We start from the raw sequence: 27,447 nt of genomic DNA, 5'->3' as shown, positions 1-27,447 counted from the left end.
ACACATTTCATTTAAATGAAATTTCCAGTTCGTCTAAAATAATGTTTTTAAGTAATGGCAAAAAATTGCAAATTGGTAGCTGTCTTTTTTTGGTTAAACGTAGCAGATGTTGACACCTGAGAATTTGTTATCATAAATGCATTGCATCTTAACATGTTCCTAGCACTACCTGTTAAGAAGTGTAGATAACATCACGAAATAAAGTGTGACTCAGCAATTGGCTCACACATTGTTTGAAAGAAATCTTTGCTGATGCATACACAAATTTCAAATTCAAGTGTAAGTCTCCTTTTTCTCTTAAAATAAAGGAAAGAGTCATTATCAAAGCTTAATAATCTGATTCTTTTGTGAACAGAAGCAGTTCATTTTCATATTAGCTTTATTTTCATAATGAATTATCTCCAATGTTAATGTGTCATAATCAAATTTAATAATATGTCTCTTAAATTTTTAAAATTCAAATTTCATGGAGACTGTTAATTCTAACAAAGTAAACATGATAGAGCCATTAAATACTGTTTTTTCTGTGACAAATATTTGTACTTAAATTAAACATTTTTTAGGAAAAGTATCAGTAAAGAAATTAATCGGTAAGAGTATTGCACTATTAACATTGGTGTAAATTGCACCATGTTCTTTGTTCTCAGCTAAAAGACCATGCAATTACAATTGGTAAGGATGTTAAAATTCAGAAAAGGTTTAAATTTATAAACAAAATGGTAATCAAAAAAAATTTTATAAAACAAACATTTGCTGTTACTGAGAAAGTCTTCTGATTTTTTTTTAATGAAGTTTTACTTAATATTGGTAAGTTTATTGTTTTTAGAGAATGTAGAATTGAGTTATTAGTAAATCATTTATGCACTTTACTACTTGGAAAACTCCTTGAAAAACTCCTTGAAAAAGGAGTTGCAGTGATCTTAGACAAGCATACATCAAAGTGTACTTTGGGATATTGGGCTCTATCTGACCGCGTCATCTTGGTCAAGCTGAAGGGAAACCCATTCAATGTGAGCATCATTCAAGTATATGCGCCAACATCGGACGCTGATGATGAAGAAGTTGAGAAATTCTATGAAACTGTTGATGAGGCTTACTGCCAATGCAAATCTGCTGACATCAAGATTTTGATGGGTGACCTCAATGCAAAAGTTGGTGCAGATAGGGACGGAAAGATTGTTGGTCCTTTTGGCCTCGGTGTACGCAATGAGCGTGGCAACCGGTTTGTGGATTGGTGCAACCGTAACGGACAAGTCATCACCAACACATGGTTTAAGCATCATCCAAGGCGCTTGTATACGTGGATTAGCCCAGGTGACCGTGTGCGCAACCAAATCGATTTTATCACAATCAATGAACGATTTCGCAATTCGGTTTTTAACTCAAAGACTTACCCTGGGGCAGACTGCAACAGTGACCATAATCCCGTTGTTTTGACAATGAAACTTCGGCTGAAGAACGAGAAGAAAAGCAACCGAAAGAAGCAATTAGAGTACAAAGAACTGAAGAATGATAATACCAGGTGTGAGTTCAAAAGAAGATCAACTGAAAGACTTGACCTGAGTACTCCGAAAGCAGAACTATGGCATGTGGTTCGAGATGCCCTCAAAGAGGCGGCCGAGATGAGTTTGCCTGAGAAGAAGAAGCTGAAATTTGGCAAGAACTGGATGACTGAGGAGATTTTGAAGTTGATGGAACGGCGGAGGCTTCTAAAGAACAGAAATGAAGTGCAATATATTGAGCTATGCCGAGAGATCCGTAGAAAATGTAATAAAGCGAAAGAGGCCTGGCTGAATAAAGAATGCGAAGAGATGGAACGAAAGGGCTGCACAAACTCAAACGAGATATTTGATAAGGTCAGGAAGCTAACAGGGAAAAGAAGTAACAACAGAAGTGGTTGTATTCGTTCGGAAACTGGAGTCATGCTGACAGAACCTCGTGGCATTTGCGGCAGATGGGAGCGTTACATCACTGAACTGTTTCACGATAATCGAGGCGAACCACCACACATCGAGGCTAACATCGATGGTCCTGAGATAACGAAAGATGAGATCCGGAATGCCATTAGGAAGATGAAGAAAGGCAAGGCATTGGGCCCAGACGATGTCCCGGTTGAGTTATTCGAAGCAATGGGTGAAGAAGGAATAAAATTGCTGCACACGATACTCAATCACGCATATGATACCGGTGAACTTCCAGACGACTTTCTTCGCTCGGTCTTCATTGCGCTGCCTAAGAAACCCGGCGCTACCGAGTGCAAGGACCATCGTACCATCAGTATTATGAGCCACTCTGTGAAACTTCTCCTCACCATCATTCTTGAACGAGTCAGAACAAAACTGCGGCCTGAGATCGCAGATGAGCAGTTTGGTTTTATGCCCGATAAAGGCACAAGGAACGCCATTTTCACTCTTCGGATGCTTTGTGAGAGGGCTATTCAACATCAACAAGTGGTGTTCCTATGTTTCATCGACTACGTTAAAGCGTTCGACAAAGTTCAGCACGAGAAGCTCCTGAAACTTCTGCAAGAACTCAACATTGATGGAAAGACATTCAATTGATCAGAAATTTGTACTGGAATCAGGAAGCGGCCATCCGAGTGGAAGATATTCTTTCGGCATACAAATCTCGCGTGGTTTACGACAAGGTTGCGTCCATCTCCCGACTTTTTAATCTTTACAGTGAGATGATCCTCCGCACCATCATAGACATGGTCGGACTGAAGGTTGGCGGTGTGAATTTCAATAATCTTCGTTATGCAGATGACACTGTTTTGATTGCAACCACTGAAGAACAACTGCAAGCACTATTAGACCAGGTTGTGGAAGCAGCGCTGAAATGGGCCTGACTATCAATTGTGATAAAACCAAATCGATGGTAGTCAGCAAACTTGCAGAAAAGCCCCACTGTTACTTGAGAATTGGCAACGACCATATTGAGGAGAAGGAAAGCTTCAACTACCTTGGAAGTCTGCTGACGACCGATGTGAGATGCAAAAAGGAAGTGAAGAAGAGAATTGCTGTTGCAAAATTGAAATTTCAAGACTTGCGATCCATCTTTGTCAACCGAAACTTATCAATGCCACTCAAAATACGATTACTCAAATGCTACATTTGGTCAATCTTGACTTACGGCTGTGAAGCCTGGACTCTAACTGCTGACCTGGAGAAAAACTTAGAAGCAGCAGAAATGTGGTTTTTGAGAAGGATGTTGAAAGTGTCATTTATTGATCACGTCTCAAATGAAGAGGTTATGAGAAGAGCCGGTGTGAAGAGAGAACTACTCTGTAATAATCGAGACAACTTCGTTTTCTTGGCCACGTAGTTCGGAAGGAAGGCCTGGAATGTGTTGCGCTGCAAGGAAAAATCGAAGGGAAAAGAGCACGAGGCCGTCAACGCATAACGTATTTGGACAGAGTTAAGAAAGTTACCGGAATCGCCAACACTGCAGAAATCTTTGCCTGTGCTCGTAACCGTCAACGTTGGAGAGACATGGTAGCCCAAGCATGCATCATGCATGGCACCTGAACAGAAACAGAACTTGGAAAAACAAAAACAACCATTATAGCAGGAGATGGTTTCGATCCATCGACTTCTGGGTTATGGGCCCAGCACGCTCCCGCTGCGCCACCCTGCTACCTATTAGAAAATGTCAAGTTTACTAAGTGTGTTCAATACTTCTTTGCAGTTGCAGAAATGTCTCAATAATTTATTTTGTATGAAATTTCTCTTTTTTTTCATTTTTTAACATTAATTTCTTTTTTTTACCTGTAGGAAAAATTTTAAGATTGCAGCTCTTTTATTTGTGAAAATTAACACATTTCATTTAAATGAAATTTCCAGTTCGTCTAAAATAATGTTTTTAAGTAATGGCAAAAAATTGCAAATTGGTAGCTGTCTTTTTTTGGTTAAACGTAGCAGATGTTGACACCTGAGAATTTGTTATCATAAATGCATTGCGTCTTAACATGTTGCTAGCACTACCTGTTAAGAAGTGTAGATAACATCACGAAATAAAGTGTGACTCAGCAATTGGCTCACACATTGTTTAAAAGAAATCTTTGCTGATGCATACACAAATTTCAAGTTCAATTGTAAGTCTCTTTTTTCTCTTAAAATAAAGAAAAGAGTCATTATCAAGCTTAATAATCTGGTTCTTTTGTAAACAGAAGCAGTTCATTTTCATATTAGCTTTATTTTCATAATGAATTATCTCCAATGTTAATGTGTCATAATCAAATTTAATAATATGTCTCTTAAATTTTTAAAATTCAAATTTCATGGAGAGTATTAATTCTAACAAAGTAAACATGATAGAGCCATGAAATACTGTTTTTTCTGTGACAAATATTTGTACTTAAATTAAGCATTTTTTAGGAAAATTATCAATAAAGAAATTAATCGGTAAGAGAGTTGTACTATTAACACTGGTGTAAATTGCACCATGTTCTTTGTTCTCAGGTAAAAGACCATGCAATTACAATTGGTAATTATGTTAAAATTCAGAAAAGGTTTAAATTTATAAACAAAATGGTAATCAAAAAAAATTTTATAAGACAAACATTTGCTGTTACTGAGAAAGTCTACTTTGATTTTTTTTCTTAATAAAGTTTTACTTAATATTGGTGAGTTTATTGTCTTTAGAGAAATTAGAATTGAGTTATTAGTAAATCATTTATGCACTTTACTACTTGGAAAAACAAAAACGCCCATTATAGCAGGAGATGGTTTCGATCCATCGACTTCTGGGTTATGGGCCCAGCACGCTCCCGCTGCGCCACCCTGCTACCTATTAGAAAATGTCAAGTTTACTAAGTGTGTTTAATAGTTCTTTGCAGTTGCAGAATTAGCTCAATAATTTATTTTGTATGAAATTTATTTTTTCAAGTGGACATTTTTCGTGCAAAATTTCCTTTTGGCATTCTTATTTTTTACAACAGTTCCCAGGCCCCTTTTCCTCTCCAGGTAATTTAATAGACCTCAATGAGTCAAAACCGATAATCAATAACTACTACCGTGAAATTGGCACCACATTGGGACCTCATTCAAAACAACACTCATAACATTCATCACCACATTCATCTAAAATTCATCATTCAAAATGATAAATCGAAAAATCGTCTTTAAAACACGATTTCCATCAAATACAAAAGTAAAAAACAATTCTTAACTGTTTATTACTATTTTACCGTCCTTAGCCATCACAAAGAAAGTATAAAAGTCAAAAAATTAAGAAAACACTAAACTTTAGGTTACAGTGTACTTTACATTTTCCTTAATTAGCCTTTAATTTAAAAACTACACAGTAGAATTTTGTTAAACTTGGCCAGAATATAGATAATTATAATCTCTAAAATATATCGAAAATCTGGAAAGTGCACAAAAAAATAAGTTGTAAAAAATCATCCAATAAATCGGATGACACGAATACGCGTAATATAATCTTATATAATTAACTTCCTATATCCAGGTAACTATGCAAACAAAGGCCTATAAATAAAAAACTGCGCGGTAGAATTTTTTTAAACTTGGCCATATTGTAGATATGTTTATTGCCTAAAATATATCCAAAATCTGGAGAGTGCACAAAAAAATAAGTTGTAGAAAATCATCGACATACTTTGGTGACACGAATGCGCGTATAATGATCTTATATAATTAAGTTAAGAATTTCAAGTCATTCCTAAACAAAGGCCTGTAAATAAAAAACTACACTGTAGAATTTTTTTAAATTTTTTCATACTGTGGATATTAATATTGTGTAAAATATATCCAAAATCTGGAGGTGGCACAAAAATATAAAAGGAATAATATTCATTGAGAATGTACTCTGGTATAAACTGTGAAGTTGGCACCACATTCGACAAACAGCTCTATAGCTAAAAAACTACACGGTAGAATTTTTTTAAACTCAAGTACATTATAGAATTTTATATTGTCTAAAATATCAAAAATTTGGAAAGTGCACAAAAATATAAATGATAGAAAAACATCGGCAAAGTTGAATGACTCAAATGTGCGTAATATAATCTTGCATAAATAAGTTAAGAATTCCGGTTCTTTAACAAACAAAGCCCTATAAATATAAAACTACAATGTATAATTTTTTTAAACTTGGACATATTGTAGATATTTTTATTGCCTAAAATATATCCAAAATTTGGAAAGTGCACAAAAATATAAATGATAGAAAAACATCGACAAATTTGGATGACTCAAATGCGCGTAGTATAATATAATTCTCAACTAAATTATATAAAATCATATTACGCGCATCCGTGTCACCTAACTATGTCGATGATTTTCTACAACTTATTTTTTTGTGCACTCTCCAGATTTTGGATATATTTTAGGCAATAAAAATATCTACAATGTGGCCAAGTTTAAAAAAATCCTACCTTGTAGATTTTTATTTACAGACCTTTGTTTAGCAATGACTTGAAATTCTTAACTTAATAATTCAAGATCATAATACGCGCATTCGTGTCATCTAACTATGTCGATGATTTTCTCAAACTGATTTTTTTGTGCACTTTCCAGATTTTCGATATATTTTAGACAATATAATTATCTATATTCTGGCCAAGTTTAAAAAAATTCTACCTTGTAGTTTTTAAACTATACGCTAATCAAGGGAAATGAAAGTACACTGTAACCTAAAGTTTAGTGTTTTCTTCAATTTTTTGACTTTCATACTTTCTTTGTGCTGGTTAAGGACATTAAAATAGTAATAAACAGTAAAGAATTGTTTTTTACGGTTGTATTTGATGGAAAACGTGTTTTAAAGACGATTTTTCGATTTATCATTTTGAATGATAAATTTTAGTTGAATGTGGTGATGATTGTTGTGATGAATGTTGTGTTGAATGTGGTTCCCAAATGTGGTGCCAATTTCACGGTCGTTCAATAACTACCATTCTAGCCTTATATGGAAGATGGATAAAGTTGTAAAGTTGGTTTAAGAGATCTCTTCTTTTCTTTTTGCCTGTTTTCAGTCTATTTTACGATAATGGAGGAAGCATCGTTGGAAACTGTTGCAGCAGATGATACTTCAAACGAACCCCACGCTAGATTACTCTATGAACAAGTACATACTCCACTGAAATTGTCCTACGAAGTGGATACCTGTGAAGGTAATAACAACATTATTTTAATATTATTTATATGAATGATTTATGTCATTTCACAAGAAAGATTTGAAAAATAAGTATTAAAACCTCTTATTTCAAAAACCATGACCAGCCGACAATTTGAAGAAGTATAATATAAAACAAATTCCGAAGAAGCAAGACATCTTGAGATTGCAAAATATGAATCAAAACAGACAGAAGGATGACTTCATGTATTATGTCTGAGGATGACTTTGAAATAAAGTCGAAAATTTACAGTTTACTTCTCGTCTTGTTTTGATTCATATTTTGCAATCTCAAGATGTCTTGCTTCTTCAGAATTTGTTTTATATTAACTCTTATTTCAAAGTGCTCAATTCACGATTTGCAATTCAGTCATGTTGGTGGTATGGTACAAAAGAATATTTTATAATTGTTATTGTTGGCACCAGCCGACGTGGGAGAGCAACATTGTTTTGCAAATCTCAAGAGAACGGTTGCAAGTCAAGAATGTTATTTACCAAATTTTTGAATGATAAGTCGGTGAAATATTTAGATGTTCATCAATGAACCTTGGTCATGAATCCACTCAACTTATAGTTGAGTTTTGATTCTTCCTATGCAAATACTTTATGCATTGTGTTTATTCTTTAAAAGTGCATTTTTAAGGAATCAATTATTAACCATAATGGATTAGTTTTCAAAACACAATTTTTACATCTTTTTTACAAATTTTACAATATTAGGAAACATTAGTTCCAACATGCTTGCTTCCTCTTCGTGATAACAAACGTTTTTCCGCAATCCTCTTTGCAACATCTCGCTGACGTTTTAGCCTAACTGCTCGAATTTTCTTTTAAAGTAAGGACTTTCCACGTCCATGAAGCAGATATTCAATCCCAACCCATTCCTTCGGGTTGTCGTTATCTGATTCAGATCGTATTTCATCATATTTATTCTCATTATTTGCACGTGCTTGCCTTTCTTCTTTATCTAAGTGAACCTGATAACTTTCCTCCAACAATCTTTTTTCATTAGAAGTGATCATTCTAGATAACTGCAACGTAAAGTCGGACAATTCCTGCTGTGTTACCTTAAGTGCATCAATTTTCAATGTCTCTACGAATGAAATTCAGTTATACTTGTATTCTTTCTAACAAGCCAGCAGTATATCAAATTCATATTTTGAATAATAGATTGACACTCGTGTTCGAGGCTTGTGTTAATTTGGGATTGCTGCAGTGAGTATTCTTCGAAATCATCGGGATCCGACTCACTTTCAGACGGTGAATCACTACATGCAACAGAACGAGCATCAGCCAGGTTAAACCCAAGCAACATTAGCTCTGCATCGTCTTTTATCTGACTGACTTTATTCTGACTAGTCCTCTGTTCAACTTTCGACTGTCTACTTTTTGAATTAGTTGTGCCAGAATGTTGCGTAAGTTGTCTTTGAGAAAAGCCAGTTGTCTCTGCAACTGCATAACGCAGTTTTTTCCTTTCTGCATCAGAACTACTGCTTTGAACAAGAGCCTTGAAATTCTCTTTGCTAAATGAAGTGCTCCTGTTGTGTTTCTCAAACAACTTTTGAAGAAGACTGCGAAAAACGACTCTGAAGTTGACAGAGTCAGAAAATGACTCTGAAGATGATTACCGCTTAGGTTGTCGAAACGTCAGGCAACATCAACAACAACAGTCCTTCTCAGGACGATCTATATCTACAAACATGTAAAACTTTCTGTGCCAAAACGGATAGTTCTAAATTATGATATACTTTTGAATAACTTTGTTACGCAACAAATAACCCAATCTAACAAAATATCTGTTATAACTTATTTTTGTATAATTTCGTAAAAGCACTATTGCCAATACACATTTAATATAAACGACAACTTTTTTGAAAATAGACATGTTTCGACATCTCATGATGCCATTTTCAGTATGAGATGTCGAAACATGTCTATTTTCAAAAAAGTTGTCGTTTTTATTTTTGTATATTATGGTGAATCAAGGTCTTTATTTTTTGTTGATGTTTTACTAAAGGTTGTGTTGCCATGGGAAAACAGATTTCATTGTTAAGATGTGAGATGGAAGAATTGAAGAAGAAATTCGAAATCACCGAAAAACGACTTGAGAAAGCGGAGTTTGAACGCAGTACATCCGTGAAGTATGTTGACTCTGTTCGTGAGCAAATAAGACAACTTCACGAGAAACTTACGGTGGAAAAGACAAGAAATGAAGATCTTGAAAAAATGATTCTGGATCATAAAGCAGAAACGAGAACAGATGTTGTCAAAGGTGTGTAATTCATACCGCTGACCATAGGTGACTGCTTAATTACAGAAATGCACTTCTTTGGTCACAAAACTGTACCGTATATACTCGTTTGAACGCCGCCCGCGAAGGAGCCGCGCTCAAAAGTGTAAATGCGGTATGCCTTCTACAATGTGACAAAGTTTTTTATGCAATGAAAAAACTGGGTCTCTGTTTTAGCGCTATGGTTTTTGAGATCCTGCGACCATGCCTATGTACGGTTGCAACAAACAACATTTAAAAAGCACATTGTTGCAGCAATACTAGAATATTACAATTCAGAACATTGAGCATTATTATTTAGCAAGTGCCTGCTCTTCGGAAGTCAAGTCAATTCTTGTAATATTCCCACTCTTTTCGCACGCGGCCTTTTACCAAATATGAGTTATGTCTCACAACACCTTGTGTCAGGTTTTATAATTTTTAATTAATCCTTTCACTATTATAATTATGTAAGTTGACTGTTTGTCAAAATTGTTAAAACAGGGGTTTCAGATGCATTTTACGAAGGAGGAAAGATCGTGTTAAAATATGATTTTCGATGCTTTTGTATTTCAATGTTCCTTTGATGTTAAAGTATTTTCTTTTTGTCATATTTATTCTGATTACATCAGCAACATCAATTTATTTTAAAGGATCTGATGTTACAACCAGCACCAATCAAACTGATGTGGAGAAGGTAGGCCGATTTTGTTATGTGTACAGATCACTATCTTTAGTGCTAAAATTTCATCTTGTAAAATAAAATACATGAACAATTTTAATGTTGTCTTTTATTATGCGCCAAAGAGTATAATAGTGTTAACAATTAATCCTAGCTTCACAAGATAGATTCTTTCACCCCAATCTAATAAAATAAAGAAATTCGTTTTGCGTCGTCTTTGATTAGTGTAGCGAAGGAGTCTATTCAATTATCTTTCACTAGTTGAAAGTTATCTCTTGTTAGTTTTGGTTAAGCATACTGTGTAATTTAGAATGTAAGAGAAATAGTGTCCTTCTTTGCGTATATTTTCTTGTTGAAACTAAACGACTACACTTTGAATGTTTTGAGTTTATGATCGATGTTGCATGGATTTACTAAGTCAATTCTTTCCATCCACGCTGGTCGCAAACTACAATCTTTTGGAATTCGGGGATAACTAACATCCGTAGTATTCTGCAAATTATTAGTACAATCCGGAGACATGCAATGAAGCATGGTTCGACATGTGAACAATCTCGAGAGAACGATGCATTGTATTTTAAAGAATCATTATCAACCACAATGCAACGCGCGCTCAAATTATCTTCGCGGCCATTTTCTTGGTTGAATAAATAGACAAACGTTTTATCAGTCTGTAATCCGTGGATATTCTATGCATCTTTTGTGGATGTATAAAAATTTGTGTCATTTTTGGATGAAAAAAGTATTTTCATTAGCTTGCTAATGATATTTTTTATAAACGTATCTGATTGGGTGGGCAAAAAACTATTCAAACTATAGCAAGTTCAAAACGGTTGAAAATATGCCTAAAACAGGAAGACCAGAACTTGGTATTCAAATAAATACTTAGCATTTAGAATCACACAACTTTAACTATTGTCGAAGTTGGGCGAAAGAGTCTAAGAGAAAGATCATCGTGTAATGAGACAAATTATCATATTTAGCATGAATACAAGTAAACAGGATGTGCGTGTTGCTTTGTGTTCTTTAAATACATCGTGTTCAAGCCGGTTATCCACTTGCGATTTTTTTTCGCGCAAAGCGATAATTTTCGAGGCGAAAAATTTCGTGCGAATTTGTATATGATTTCCACCAGTAATAATAAAACCGCGAAATACAAAAAATATTAATACAAAATGGCTGAATCACACACTAGCTATATGACTGCTAATTTTTGAAATAACATGTTATGATTGTCATTGCTGCAATTAATACCAGAACGCCCAAGAAAGTACAAGAGACGGTTTTTGATTCGTGTTTATAAGTTGAACCGGCACATAAAAGGAGAATTTCATCTCCTCGTAAGAGAGCTTAGTATTTACGACCAGGAATATGTTTCCATAAGCATCGTTTGTTTCGTACTTCGTCTAAGTAATTCCTTAGTCAAAATAATCGGCTTTTTGTAAAGTAGAGTCGTTAGATGGTATGGAAAGTCCTTCATGAGCAAATAACTCCTCAACATCCGCCATTTTGAAAACTGAATATGGTTGTAAGACATCACCATGGATATCACAGATTAGAAACACTTAAATCTGACTGGCTGGCGATAATGTGGAGCGATTTGCACTCAACTAATTTTTAGCGCAAAACTAGCTCTCTAATCGGGGGAGGGGTCTAATTATTGCTATCGCTGGTTTCGCTTCTCACACGTGGAGATTTTGTGTAAGGAAGATATGTAGCGAAAAAATGTTGAAAGGTGAATACCATTTCTTAGTACAGGAGACGAAGCTATGTGACCAAGTATAACAAATGCTAGGTAAGATCCTGTTCATTCAGAAGAAAGACTTTTTGTAACATTGCGTTACATTGCTAGTGGAGACTCGCAGGTTGCTATTTCATCAAGTTATCGAATAAGTCAAACACCTGTTGGATGAATAAGAAAAGAAACAGCGGAGACACTATGGGATGTGCTTTTGGAAAAAAGTTTTTTTAGGGCTCCAGAAACAAATAGTGAATGGAGAAATGTTACTCTTGGATTTCAGGTAAATTTGTTTAAGAACAATCAATGGAACGCATGTCACTATTCAAGCTCTAACAAACAGTGCATCATTGTTTTACAGTTACAAGAAGTCATTTAGCATTGTTTTGTTGGCAGTATGCAACTCCAACTATGAGTTTACTATGGTTGACATTGGTGAAGCAGGAAGGCAGAGTGATGGAAGGATATTCTCTAGCAGTACTATTTGACATGTAATCACCAAAAAATTGCTGAACTTGCCAGACCCTTGCATCATTCATGGATTAGCATTCATGGCACCATATGTTTTAGTTGCAGATGATGCATTTTCTTTACGTGTTAACATTATTAAGTCATACTCACATGAAAATCTAAATCTAAGTGAAATAATCGCAAATTATCGAATTAGCGGAGCTAGAAGAATAATAGAAAATAATTTCGGAATAACGGCATCACGGTCCGTATATTTCGGCGTCTTATTCTTGCAAAAGTAAACGCAGTTGAGGCAATAATAAAAGCAAGTGTTGTATTGCATAATTATCTCATAAGAGATGGAATCAATCATAGAAGTAGTCCACACTGCCCACATACCTTTGTTGATAAAGAAATTTATAACAAGCAAAGCCATGGCGACTGAAGATCTATTGTAAAAGCTGACACAGGTGTTTTACCAATACAGCGTATTAGATCTAACAACTACAGTCACGATGCAAAGATAGTGGGGGATCAGTTTCATGAGTACTTTTGTTCATCTGTTGGTGAAGCTCCTTGGCAAACCCAAAAGATTGCCATTGAATGCAACAGGAGAACATGATGTGATTTAATTATGCAATTCTTGAACATTTTATTGTATAGATCATAACATAAGATTCATAACATAAAACTTGAAAAGTTTTATAGCAATAATAACTTACGTTTTCTTGCAGCAAGTAGTCCCAAAGGTAGCAAACAAAAATATAAAACACCACTTGTTTCATTTTGGCAAGACTATTCAGATATACTTTCAGAAACTATGGTCATAATTTGACTTTTGATTATCAAATTATGTTTTGGAGGCATACTTTTCAAAAATTCAACTAAACTTAAGAAAAAGTGTGTATCTGCATCATTAGGTTTGTCAAAATTAGCTTTGTTATTTGAAAGTGCATCAATTATGAGCTTATCCACAGGATCAATTTCCTTTTTTCTGCGTTTGATTGGGCATTTGGGAACTTTTTCAGCTGTTGGTTTTGTAGAAGGCATGTTGCAGTCAAGTAAAGGAGACAAATCATCTTCTTGGTTTATATCCACCACAATTGATGAATGGTCATCAACACCAATGGTTGAATCCCCAAAGACATTCGTATTGACCAAATTGTTGTTACTGAACGTGCTTGTTATCAAAATGTCTTTCAAGAAATGTAATTCGTTGTAATAACGACATCTTTGAGTCATTGTGTAAGCAGATTTGGACTTATTTTGTTCTTTTTCTCGGTCATTAAATTTTTTATAGCTATCATACAAATTTCTCGATTTCTTTTTTGCATCTTGAACTACAAATTAGGGAACATCTTTTAAAGCTTCAATCATAAAAATTCAAAAAAAGAAACAAAAATTTAATCAAAATCAATAATAAAAAATAGCGAACCTCAAATTTTCAATTTTAATGCAATTTTTTCCCATGAAATTTTTCTCTCGTGAATTTCTTTGTACGCTGAGGATTGCTTATTCCATAACCCGTGAAAAGTTTGTAATTCTGCAATCAAAGGTTGAAGTATGTCGCTGTTTTCAACTGACCGTCCGCTCCTGCTTGACTCCTTATTGAACTTGAAAATTTCGCCAGCCGTCGCCAAAAAAGTTGAGTTGATCTCAACTATATTCTTTCACGAAGAGAAAAAAAATTTCCCTTAAAATGCAGTAATTTAAAACTACACGTGCGCTCTGTACCTGATTTCGCGCAAAAATTTCACTGTTTTTCAAGTGGAAATCCACCTTTAAATTTTCGTCGTGCGAACATTTTGCGATTTTCATCGCTGTTTATATGTGACGTCGTTGAACGTCTATGCATGCCTAAATTCGAAAAATATCGCTTGCTCGAACAAAATTCCAATTGAAAAACCGGCTTTACATTTTGTGATTTGAGTCCTATCACTTAATGACATTAAAATACTCAAAAAGAAGTGTATTGTCTCCCCGTTTGAAGAAACATGGCGGATGAAATGGACGACAAATTCAGTAAAAAAAGTTAAATACCTCGGCGAAGAAAAAGATCTGAGGTGAACGAATAGCCATTCCGTAGTATAATCATAAAGTTCTTTCATATAATGGCACTTATTTCTGGACCGGAGTTCTCCCTTTTATAAATATATCTGTCAGCTCGTGGAGCATGCATTGTTGCTAAACGTGCAAGTTGTCGTAAATATAAAAAAACAGTGGTTTTGCCAGTTTGCTAAATAATGAGAATGAAGAACTTGATGTAATTCTAAAATATATGATGATTAGATGTTTAATGCAAAAATCTAAGCTAATTAAGTTGTATAATTGTCAAAACAAGTCATTACATACTCAAGTGTTTAGTTGCGGATGTTTACGATTGTAATTTGTATTCACCGTAACATGCGTGCGCATTGACACTGCTTTTAAACAGTCTTACGTGATCATCATTTGTGACACTGGCTAATTCATCCTGTTTTTTTACAGGAAATTGCTACTTCAATAAGAGAAGCAGCGAAGGTATTTATTCTGCTTCGTCAGTTTTTATTTGGCTGCTTTTATTCATAATCATTCCGCAGAGAGGTGAACAGCCTTAATTTGCAATGATTCAACTATTGGGAAATATTTTATTTTGAGGATTAGTTTATCGAAGCACTGCATTTTTTTCGTGGGAAACTCTTTTTCCAAGCATCGTTATGTTTGAGCCGACTATATTAGTAACACTGCATTTATTGACATCACGCCCACACCTTGATTCCTTGAAAATCTGTAAATAGTGTGAAACAAACATGTGTTACTGTTATATTTTAGTTAATGTAAAAACATGATTTTCTTAGGATATCGCTACCTCGATAAGGGAAGCGGCTCAACAGGCAACGACTAGTCATGGATTTGTATATGATGAGAAATCTGGATTGTACTATGACTACAACACTGGATATTACTACAACCCGGTCAGTGTCCATATGTACCTATATGTATGAATGTTTTTTTCTTCTTTACTCCTATACAGTTTACGTGCTTTTTTGCCATGTTCATAAAAGCATTTTTGTGCAAAACGGCTTGTGACAATTTTTGGAGGATGTTTTTTTCCTCGATTTGGAGATTTTCAACAATCAATCACAGCAAATTACTAATATACGCACATTATGCAATTGCTTATGTGAACGCCAATTTTGGAAAGCCTTAGATGCGCCAAGTTTTTCGAAATGTGCTTTTTCGAAGAACCCTCCGCCTTTGAATGATGTGGTTATTGTTTGAAGTTAAAATTTTCTTCTTTAAGACACTTTCTATCACTTTTCTAATAATTTTTACTGAGTTGTGCAAGTTGCATCCATTCTGAACAAACTTTGTGATGCCTATTAATGCCTATTGTGTTGACTGTCGTCCACATCTGTGAACAGTGCTCTGTCATTAGGTGGATTGGTATCGGTAATATGTGTGGATGTAACTCATTACAAAGCGCAACAAACGTCTGCATTGCAACTACCCAAGATTAAATTTCTCTTCCGTGAATCTGCTCTTTCTTCTCTTCCTCAACTTTTTTCTTTGATGCTGTATTTTTTATTCATAGATTTTGGAAGTATAGTATTTGTCGCCCCGCAGCGTAAATTAGAATTTGAATAATGAAATAGGATAAAACAGCTTTTTAAGGCACGTAGCCGAGAACTTCAAGACAAGTTGCAAAACTTGAACTGTTTTGTTGTATAAAATGTCAATCTTGCGCACGTTGTTTCGTGCGACGTATTTTTCTACCTATGCAATAGATAAATCGCATATATAATGTGCGAAAAAAGCTGTCTCGCTTGACCGACTTGCTTGTTACCCTACTCAGCTCCCTTCCATGTAATCAGGGTAAAGAGTAAAGTAAATCCTTACCATTGTAACTGTACTTAGCAAAGTTTCAAGTTATATTCCTGCCCAATAAAAAATGCAACAGTAAACAGTAATGCTGAGAGCAATGACCTAGAACCCAATCTACTAGATATCTGACTCCACCAAACTTCTATAAATACTTGTGAGGCAAGCCGCCATCTTGAAAGGTGGAAAAACTGGCAATATTTATGATTAATATTTGCTTTTCCTGAGTTTATATTCAGTTGCAAAGTTGATAGTATAGGGTGAATTTTTAAAATTTTTCATAGGATTTGGTTTTTAACCTTCTTTTACCTTTTTTTGTGTTTTCATTTTTGCTTTTTGCCACCTTTCAAGATGACGTCCTTGTCTCGCCTTGAAACGGTAGGTACACATCTTTGGCTGCGAGAGTCATTACTCGCGTCGGGCTCTTGCATAACATCAGTGATCCCCGCAAAACCTCCAGGTAGCACTTCGTTAGGAGATTGTACATGTCTAGAAAATATTTTTACGTGTGTGCCGAAATGTACCTATGTTTGGTTTTTTGATGGCTGTCTATTCAAATTTATCAATGTGATTTGTCTGTTTGACTGGATATAAGAACATAAAGGCGAAAACATGTGTTGTTGATTTATGGTATTTAGACACAAGTTAATGACGAGGAATCTCCCGATCTTTTAACTTGTTTGAATCTGGCAGCGGCCTTTGTAATAATTTGTTCTCTCGCTCGGGTTGTCGGCCATTGTTAGGGTCATCTTTAATGACAGTTAACAATCGCATTATAGAAAATCTCATTTAGCGAGTACGCAGGACGCCGGAACGTCAATAATTTTTGTTTGGGGGGGAGGAATATTCGTATTTTGCCTGGGTACTTTCTTTTGAAATCAATTGTTTTTTGCAAGCTGTGACTACGAATTTATGAATATTTGCCTTCCCAATTATCGACGTTCCGGCGTCGCTGCGACTACCATAAGGTGAAAATTTTGCTAATTTTGTTGCCTGTATCAAAATAATGGGAAATACCACTGTTTTCTCAGAATTCTCGTCTGTACTACGACTACCGCACGGGCGTGTACTATACTTACAACCAAGAAAAAAAGTCGTACGAATTTTATTCCCAAGTGACGTTAAACACAGCTACGAACATGTCGACTGATAATCAAAGTTGGACTGATTCAGTCTCGTGTGCAGAAAAAACAGATTGTGAACAGCGTTATGTGTTGAACATAGCAGATACAACCACGATTGATATGGTGGAGACTGGTAGCGAGGATGGAGAGATCATTGAAGTTAACGTGTCCGAAATCGATACGAAAGGTATTAACTTTATAGATGGTGCTGGTTTTTTATCTTTGATATTTTTTTGTTGAAAATGTCATTTCTGTGGTGGTTTTGTGTAGTTTTTTTGTGTTGATCTATGGCTTTATTTGTTTAAAGAATATGTGTCAACCATGCAAGATCCATTGCGCGTTCGTCAGAGGGTGAAGGGCATTTTTGTGGTTTGAGAAAATGGTGGATTTCGTTATTGTAGTCCATGCAACTCATACAACGATAATAATTAATGTAAAATACACTTGTTAATCAATGTTTTTTGCTAACTTTTCAGATAAATTAGAAGACATAGTAACGAAATTGATGTCCATGTGCTGTAAGCTCAAAAAGTACCGATGTAAACATAAAAAAAAACGCAATGCATCTTGATTGACACACGTTCTTTAACTTCGCTACTTATACAGCAGCATATTACAGCGATCCCTCACACCACTTCAAATATATAATAATTTAGAAACAGCACATTTTAGCACCATTAGTACGTTTTGTAATGTTTGAGAAGTTCACGTTTAAAGTGAGGTGATTTTATTGAATGGTAGGATATTCCACCCTCTGGTTGACCTGTTTGATTTTTATCTTTGCTGTTAATTTCCACAATTTGCTCTTCTTATGTCAAAGTACTCATTTAAATATGAAAATCGAATGTGGTTCAGTTGAAGTAACCTTTTTGAGTATGTAATTTCGCTAACAAGCGTGCATTAAGATGAATTTTGTGGCTTGTCTTGGCATTTTTTCTATTTGTTTGATGAGACTGATTACAATGTTATGTGTGATGATTTCTTCCGTTTTATTACAATTAGTGACACATTCTTACACACGGAAATTGCTCGAGACAAGCGAACTCGTTGTAGGTTCAAACAATGCATGTTTATTGAATGGTACATGGCATTCATTCATGTGCGTTTCGTTTTATGTTATGATTTAGCTTTGTTGTATATGTATAATTCATAAAAGCTCGTGTGATTTAATTTAGACGATGATGATGAGGTTGATATAGTCAAAGATGAATACCCGCCATGTATTCGGGGCATTGTTTTGAAATCCAACAGTTGCGTTGTTGGTGATTTGATTATAATCACCTGCATGGGCATAACATTTGGACGGTAAGTTATTGTGGTAAAGAATGAGTTTCAGGGTCATTCTTGCGCACTTTGTTGGCCATTTTAAGCAAACTCGCAAATTGGCAGCTTTCATGTCGGAGGAATAGGAGGGTAATGAAATGTAAATGTCGAAGGAAAGTGCAAAGCATGCTCTTACGATTCACTTTTTTGTTTTATCATGCTGCTTGCGAAATGGTCTTTTTCAGAATGTGATTTCGAGTAAAACTTTACTTGCACCATTACTTAAAGAGTGATTGTCAACCATGATGCATTACGCTCATTTGTTTACGTTTATTTGGGAGTCTAACTGTATTTGCCGCTGTTATGCATGATTTCACATTTCCTCTTTTACCAAAAATACTGAAATATATGTAGATTCATGTATATTAACTATTGTTACCTGAGAAAACGAATAATTCTACAAGGACTTGATCCATTACAATGAATTAAATAACAATTGCTCTTGTCAGTCCTTTGGTTTTGTGCTTCGAGAATTTCTGATTATTCTCTCAATGCATGATGGTTGACATTGTTTAGAAAAAGTTTTTATGATTATAAGCCTGGTCTCATAAAGTCGTTTCAGTCGTACCAAAATTTCACAGACGACCCGTGCGACTGTATGAGAACATTTCAAAGGCGATCGGGATGACCTCAAATGACTCACGTGACTGAAAAGCCCGTTGAGAAATGGAAGCGACCTTTTTATGGCGCAAAACGATTGGAAGAAGCAATAATTAGCCAAAAGACTTTATCTTTGAGAAACAGCCGCTGCCATTTCCAAATGTTTCGCGAAAAAATTAATTAAACAGTCTCTCGGCAGCGCTAGTACGAATATATGTGAATTGCATAGCTTGAGTCGTCCCAGTCGTTTTGAAAAACAACGAAACAACTCGGATGACTCAAGTGACTTAATGAGAACCAGGCTATAGAAACACGTGGGAAAGTTTGAGAGAGATGGAAATTGCGTGGTGAGCAAAACAACATAGTAGCTACAAATGTTTCCAAGCAATTTCGAGTTTCTTGCAACTTTCCCCAGTTTTATTATTCAACTGGAACAAATAAAATGTTTTCTATTTGCTTTATACAGCAGCGTTTATGAAAGATATTAAAAAAGTAAAATTATCGATTTTTAATTACGTTTGTATTTTTGCCTTATAAATTTCTCGCGCCGACCCCGTAACCTGCGAAACTGAAATTCTCGTGTTGTTTTTATAAAGTTTTATAAACGCGGGTTTTCGAGAATAAGACTTTTTGTAATGCAACTTGTAGATCAGTTTGACCGGAGAACTTTTTAAGATGAGGACGGTGAAAACAAGAAAAACTTATCAAAAAATATAGATTGAACTGCAAAACTGCCCTCAATTTTTTATACGTTATTTCAGCTAGTTCAATATAATTTAAAGGACAATGTAGTTTGTTAGAAGGTTGAAAGTATTATCTTAGAAGTAAATAATTATATCAATAAGATATGTTGTACAATATTTCAAATTAGTAATAAATTTATAGTGATGTATACTGAGATGTTTAGTGTGTATACCTCTGGTTTATTTTTAGAGGAGATGACCAAACATCCAGAATTGATTTTTATGTGAAATATACAAGAGTTCGTTACAATCCTTATACTTTCTTCATTTCATTTTTGTAGCTCTGAAGGGGGTAGCAAATTCATGAAGCTTTCCGATATCGAAGTTAGTAAGGTATGACGTGTATCTTTATTTTAAGGTAATTTTTGAAATAAAGATCCATGAGTTCATGACATTTTTGAAGTGCTAAGTAGCTTAGGAATTTAGCAAATCATCTCACAGATTTGTGCTAGCATTTGGGTACTTTAGCATCCTTATTTTAATCTGACACTAAAAATCAATTTCGAAAAACCAGAGAGTTATTTGCAAAAACTGCATTTTTAAAGGCATTTACTAATTTAATAAATACGACAAGTTTTTTCAAAATAAACATGTTTCAACTTCTCATGATGCCATCTTCAGTATATAAGAAAGAGTATGATGTATGTGATAAATATATGTAAGAGTGATATGATACACTGATACAATTTATACAATTATGAGTAGATTACAATGAAATAGTGGTTAGAATTAATGATCAGATGAGGCTGAATATAGTGTTAAAACGAAAAACTTGAACGTTGAGATTAGGGTTAGTTTTGTTAATGTGAAGTGCTTCTTTGATTTTGAGTGCGAATGTGGTATCTGCAGTGTCGATGATTTTAAAGCTAGATGGTGAGTAGTTAGTTTTGCATGTAGGTAATTTTAAAAGGTGTCGATAGATATGTGAGTTTTTGTCAGTTGCGGTGTGTTCCCTGATTCTGGTGGACAAGTGACGGATGTTTCGTCAGTGTATCGGGAATTACATCCAGCACAATCGAATCGGTATACCACCATAGATTTAGTAGAATCAGGGATAGGATCTTTGAATGAAAAGTAGTTTTTGATTTTGAAGGAAGTGAAGATTAGTCGGATGTTGATGTCAGTGCAGAGGCGTTTAATGATGTTTGTAAGTCTGCGTTGTGTGTGAATGATGTCCGATGTACGGTAATTTAAAGTAAAGAGTTTTTATAGATTGTTCGTTGTTGTTGGTCGTGGTTGTTATATTGGATGTTTTAGTGTTTGCTTTGCAGTTAGTATTAGTTTTGTCATGGAGATATCGTTTGACAGTTTTTTTGATGAAGTGTAATGGGAAAGAATGTCGTAATAAAATAGACGTGACGTTCTTTAGGTCTTGTTGAAAGCCATTGTCGGTGGTGTTAATTTTGTATGCTTTGTCTATGAGTGTGCGTATTAATCCAGTTTTATATGAAAGTGGTGTAAAACTGAAGTAGTTCGTCAATAGTCCTGTGTAGGTTGGTTTATGATAAGTTGACCTTGTATAGGTGTCATGTAGTTTTGTTGATAAAATGTCTAGAAAAGGTAGTTGGTTTTGTTTTTCAGTTTCGAAAGAAAATTTAATGTTCGTGTGTTGTTTGTTGATGTAACTAAAAAAGTTCATAGCCTCTAAAGAACATCACATCTATTTTATTATGCAACTCTTGCCCACTACACTTCATTAACAAAACTGTCAAACGATATCTCCATGACAAAACTAATACTAACTGAAAAGCAAACACTAAAACATCCGATATTACAAACGCGACCAACAACAACGAACAATCTATAAAAACTCTTTTCTTTAAATTACCGTACATCATTCACACACAACGCAGACTTACAAACATCATTAAACGCTTCTGCACTGACATCAACATCCGACTAATCTTCACTTCCTTCAAAATTAAAAACTACTTTTCATTCAAAGATCCTATCCCTGATTCTACTAAATCTATGGTGGTATACCAATTCGATTGTGCTGGATGTAATTCCCGATACATTGACGAAACATCCCGTCACTTGTCCACCAGAATCAGGGAACACACCACAACTGACAAAAACTCACATATCTTTCGACACCTTTTAAATCACTATCATGCAAAACTAACTATTTACCCTGTTGCTTTGAAATCGTCGACACTGCAAATACTACATTTGCACTGAAAATCAAAGAAGCACTTTCCTTTAACAAAACTAACCCTAATGTCAACGTTTAAGTTTTTCGTTTTAACACAATATTCAGCTTGTAAATACACTCATCTGATCATTAATTCTAACCACTATTTCATTGTAATCTACTCATAATTGTATAACTTGTATCATTGTATCATATTACTCATACATATATTTATCACATACATCATACTCATTCTTATATACTAAAGATGGCATCATGGGATGTTGAAATATGTTTATTTTAAAACAACTTGTCGTATTTATTAAATGCGCTTTATCAATAGTGCTTTTACGCAGTTACATTTACTAATTGGAATAAAGTAGTAAAATTCAATTTTATTTTCACGTGACGAAGGTTTGACTCCTGGGGTTTATAAAAGAATGAAATAAAGTAAATGGTTTGAACCCGGGAGTGTCGTTACATGTTTGTAAATGTAGATCGTCCAAGTTGGTATAGTCCTGAGAAGCACTGTTTTTGTTGTTGTTGAATGACGTTTCGAAAACCTTAGCGGTAGTCATCTTCAGAGTCAAATGAGGAGTAAACGTCAGGTTAGCCGTATTTGTTATGTGGTTCTTACGTCATTGTATTGTGTGTACAGGAAATATGTGGGTGGCAATTGTGTATTGTCATTGTCTCGGTCCAGCAGGACTTAGAATTAAGTCCCCGTTGAACATACAAGAGGCTATTCAGATTGTCAAAGCCACCAGCAGACGACTGATACGAGCACGGATTAACGACTGTCACAGAAGAATCAACTATTTACATCAAGCAACAATAACAAAGACTGAACAAACTAAAGGAACTCATACCAACGACAGTAAGTGATACTTTACTTTCTACAATACAAACTATCGCAGAGAAACGAGCAAACAAGACAGAGGCACAACACCAAATCAAACAACAACAAAAACTTAAACGTTTAAAACGCACTAAAACACGTACAAGACATAAACATGGCGATAACTGTGTGAGGAATATTTCTTCCCGCTCATTAGACGAAGCTGAAACGCGACTACTATCTTACGGACTAAAACAATCCATAACACCTAGAAGAATACCGACTTAGACGATAGTATCAAGTGTCGAGGCTGTCCTAGCGTATCAAAGAGACTTGTCAGAGACAACCAAAGACGAGACCAGAAGTAGGGTAGCCTCCGCTTTACAATCGTCCTCTGTACGTGAGAACAACTTGACAAAGGACGAGCAACAAGCACTCAAACGACTAAAACACGACAACAACATCGTCATTTTACCAGCAGACAAAGGACGCGTGACTGTGGTCATGGACAGGAATGATTACTTCGACAAAATGGACACCCATGTTAACGACAGACAAACTTACGAACAACTCAAACGAGACCCAACACCATCACTATTACGCAAACTTAACAGCAAGATCTTCTCTATGAGAAAATCTAACATTATATCCGAACGTATTCACTATCGACTTAGATGTTCAGTGCCACGACCACCCAGACTATATGGACTACCAAAACTTCACAAACCACCAATACCCATGCGACCAATTCTATCATTCTGTGGTTCGCCTACTGACGAACTCTCAAAGTAGTTGACTGACATACTGCAACCACTTACAAGCAAATCAAAACACAAGCTAAAATCCACTGAAACTTTCATTAAAAAACTGAGCACTATACAAATACCGGACAATTATATACTAGTGTCTTTTAATTTGAAATCACTGTTCATAAGTATTCCACTTAATCTGGCACTTGTACAAAAACCCTCATTACAAACACTTAGGACGTACTGCCATTACTAGCCTCTTGTATGTTGAACGGGGACTTAATTCTAAGTCCTGCTGGACCGAGACAATGACAATACACAATTGACACCCACACATTTCCTGCACACACAATACAATGACGTAAGAACCAGATAACAAATACGGCCAACCTGACGTTTACTCCTCATTTAACTCTGAAGATGACTACCGCTAAGGTTGTCGAAATGTCAGTCAACAAAAACAAAAACAGTCCTTCTCAGGACTATACTAACCTGGACGATCTACATTTACAAACATGAAAGAATGAAAGTTTCACAAAATTTGATGAAGAATAAGTCCGCCCGCGAAGGTGCATAGACTTGGGGCATTTTCTGTTTTAACTTAAAGCATGCATCTATAGATGCAGATCTAGGATTTTTGAAACGTGAGTCAACCCGGCGTTCGCCATATAGGGTGGTCCTGGAGCATGCTTCTCTGAAAATTTTGATTTCTAGGATCTCGGAAATGCAATTTCCAGCATTTTAGACCTATTGGTAATCATATTTTGCAGGCATGGTTTTTGCGTAAAAATAATATTGTCATAGCCTTGTTAAATGTTATGGTGAAATGTTTTGCCCAAGGTCAAGGCTCATCAGCATGCCTAGGAGCTTTAAGCTTCAAAAAAGGCGGAATTAGCAGAATTTTTTGTCACAACAATCATGATGTTCTTAGTGAGTAATTATAATAAAGAAACCAGGCAATTTTTGCCCCTGTGAATCTATTCCTGTTTTTGTACACGAGTGACTTTTACACGCACAGTTAACATTAGTGTGATTTAGAGGTTACGAATCTGCGCAGAGGACTTAGGCTTCACCAAATTGTCTGAAACTTCCATACTTTGTAAACCAACGAACGACAAGCCTTTATCCAATGAGATCACTTGACTTTGAACGCCTCATTGTGCTGACCTTAAATATTCAGTGCCTGCATTCCGCTCTTCCATTTTTCTTCTTTGAATATTCCTTGTTTGATTCAAAGTAGGATGCTAAAGTATTCATGCTGGCACAAATCTCCAAGACATTTGGCTAAATTATAGTTTATTAAGCACTGCAATTTTGCAACCATGTTTAGAGACGTAGTTGTAAAAGAAGTTACTTGTGTCATTGCGAATAGTAGAGTTCTCAAAAATAACATTAACGTTATAGTTACATATGTTCAATATTGCTTGTATGCATTTTGGTATACTTAATGCTTTGAAGGAAATTTTTGATATTTTCTACCATTTACGATGGTGTCAACGACGTTTTTTCGATATGGTTGCACGGAAATTGAACGTAAGCGTAACAACTTTGTAAGTTAAGGAGTCACGTACCATCGCGGAAATTCGGTCGTATAATGTAAATTTTAAATTATTATTTATGTTTTTAGAAATCTATAATGTTCTTACAGTGAATCAACACCGACATATTTACATAGCCTAATCAAACTTGTGTGATGGTTAAGCCATTGAAATTAAGCTATGTCATTTTAACTGGGTTTTTTTTGAAATAAAATAAGCGACTTGTATGTTACTGCGAGGTAGCATCTGTTCATAAATTAGTTTCCTTCAGATATGAAGTATATATTCTTTGATGTCAAATAAAGTATAGAAAATGCAAACTTACTTCGTTGAAACTCCTTTATAGATGTTAAACGCAATATTTAATTTGAATTTTTTTGTGTATTTTGATTATAGGAGCATGCTAAGGTTGATTATAACCATGAAGCAAAGAGGTATTTTGTAAAAGACCTTGGGAGTCAAAACGGAACATACATCAATGGCAACAGAATCAGCGAGGTACTAGCATACAGTGCATTGACGTTGAGGGTATTTGCATAGAAAACGCTTAATATTTGAAATGAACACGTGAGATCTTTCATACTTAGACTATAGCCATGAAGATCTTGCGTTTAATTAGTTATTTTCCATAGCTTTGAAATGATTTGTTTTTTCATAGTGCAGGTCGGAAACTAAATGCAATGCAAATTTTGGTGTTCGAATCGTTGGCATCTTGTATTGTCATTTGTCAGTTTGAAAATTTTAAGCAAAACCATATCGTTACTCACTAGTACATCTAATGAACTATTACATTTTTATTATCATGCTCTCTTGTATAGAGTCCATTCTTATACTGATTGCTGTCATTGCCTACAATATATTTGCTCTTAACTACACAAATATTGGCTTTCTAAGTCAAAAGTGATTTCTTTTTAGTGCAAGAAAGAGAGCGAGGGAGTTGAAATGAATCATGGAGATCATTTAAAAATTGGTTCAACTACATTTCTTGTTCACATACATCAGGGAAATGAAACATGCGATGATTGCGAGCCAGGCCAGGTTATGGCCCAACTTAAGGCCAAAGAATCCGAGGATGAAGGTATTATGGATCAAGATTTGCTGGTAATCCCCCTGAACTGTGCTGTTTTATTGTTTCTTTAAGAACGGAAAGTGTCTACAAAGGCATTGGTGTAGCCAGCCTGCAAATTAGGTCTTGCAGTGCAATTTTTCTGTGTTCACTCACTGTAAAAACATTATAGATTTCTAAAGAAATGGAGAACCAATACTTGCAGGCTGGCTACAAAACAAAACAAGTGCAGTAAGGTGCAACAAGCTCAGTGATTATTTTGGTAACACTTTTCCCGTTCATTTTTCCTTAATTTCAAGTTTGCGAAATCTTTTAGTGTGAAAGGAAACAAGTAGCCAAAGCAGTGTTTCTGAAAATAGTCTTTCATTAAATCTATCATTCTTTAGGACAACGTTTACACTACGCCGGAGCCAAAAAATGACGGCAAAATTTGACTGCATGCCTTTACAGTGATCCGTTTAAATTCTGCAACAGTTTTACCGGTGTTTAAACATAATGTCCCTCGCTCTCAAAATTCGTCAGTTGTTTGTGAAAGATGGCGCCATTTCTTATTTGCATATTGCTAGATGTTTATATTTCTAGCCATAGTTTATAAAAAACGATGATTTGTAATAATTACAACGGAGTCAGTCATTGAAGGCTTTCCCAAGCATAAGAAGATTACTATTTTCAATTATGCACCACAACGACGGGACGAATTAAAGAGAACTAGTATCTAAAGTGCAACGAAATATAAACGGTTGGCTGTTTACACGACAATGCGAAGCGTTTTCGTTCGACCACGTTTAGAAAGTGTGGTCGTATCGCTCTGGAAAAAGTGACGTTTTCAAACAATTCCACTCCGGTGCAGTATAAACGCAGCCCGCTTCTATTACTTTTTGCAACGTTTTCAGACCTATCCGGAGTAGTGTAAAAGTAGTCTAAAGCTCATTGTACACGACCGCTATTGTTTGTGCTAAACATCCAATTTGGTAAACGTCCAAATCCTTCTTCCATTTTGCCCCACCTTAAATGTGCAGTTTGCACTGCAACATCCAATTACTTTAAAATATATTTTTGTTTCTCAAACACTCAAGAACTTCTTATCAATGTGAGCCTCTCAATTAAAAAAATAAGACCCTCTCTTTATGTCTAAGGAATTTCCATTTCCCTTCAGTTATTGTAGTCTTATTTTGTCTGTTGTTATGTTTGTATAACT

The 27,447-nt window shown here is 35.2% G+C and overlaps 2 protein-coding genes across 2 annotated transcripts in view; both read left to right on the top strand.

Annotated features, from left to right (window-relative positions):
* The first annotated feature begins 918 nt into the window (after positions 1-918).
* LOC124456927 lies at positions 919-2,561 on the top strand. Its single transcript, XM_047007232.1, has one exon. The coding sequence runs from the start codon at positions 1,131-1,133 to the stop codon at positions 2,559-2,561; it is 1,431 nt and encodes a 476-aa protein (XP_046863188.1). The 5' UTR covers positions 919-1,130.
* A 4,303-nt stretch (positions 2,562-6,864) lies between these two features.
* Positions 6,865-27,447, top strand: part of LOC124457787 (angiogenic factor with G patch and FHA domains 1-like) — a 34,494-nt gene continuing 13,911 nt past the window's right edge. Inside the window, exons 1-10 of the mRNA XM_047007954.1 lie at positions 6,865-7,132; positions 9,152-9,406; positions 10,057-10,100; positions 14,761-14,793; positions 15,111-15,227; positions 17,166-17,445; positions 18,434-18,563; positions 20,206-20,257; positions 25,580-25,681; positions 26,099-26,261. Coding sequence (XP_046863910.1) covers positions 7,009-7,132; positions 9,152-9,406; positions 10,057-10,100; positions 14,761-14,793; positions 15,111-15,227; positions 17,166-17,445; positions 18,434-18,563; positions 20,206-20,257; positions 25,580-25,681; positions 26,099-26,261 — 1,300 coding nt within the window. The 5' untranslated portion in view covers positions 6,865-7,008. The remainder of the gene's footprint in view (positions 7,133-9,151; positions 9,407-10,056; positions 10,101-14,760; positions 14,794-15,110; positions 15,228-17,165; positions 17,446-18,433; positions 18,564-20,205; positions 20,258-25,579; positions 25,682-26,098; positions 26,262-27,447) is intronic.

Source organism: Xenia sp. Carnegie-2017, unplaced genomic scaffold (assembly GCF_021976095.1).
Source record: "Xenia sp. Carnegie-2017 unplaced genomic scaffold, XeniaSp_v1 HiC_scaffold_6, whole genome shotgun sequence".
NCBI lineage: Eukaryota > Metazoa > Cnidaria > Anthozoa > Malacalcyonacea > Xeniidae > Xenia > Xenia sp. Carnegie-2017.
The sequence above is the reverse complement of the archived record's forward strand: the minus strand, read 5'-3'. Positions and strand labels throughout refer to the sequence as shown.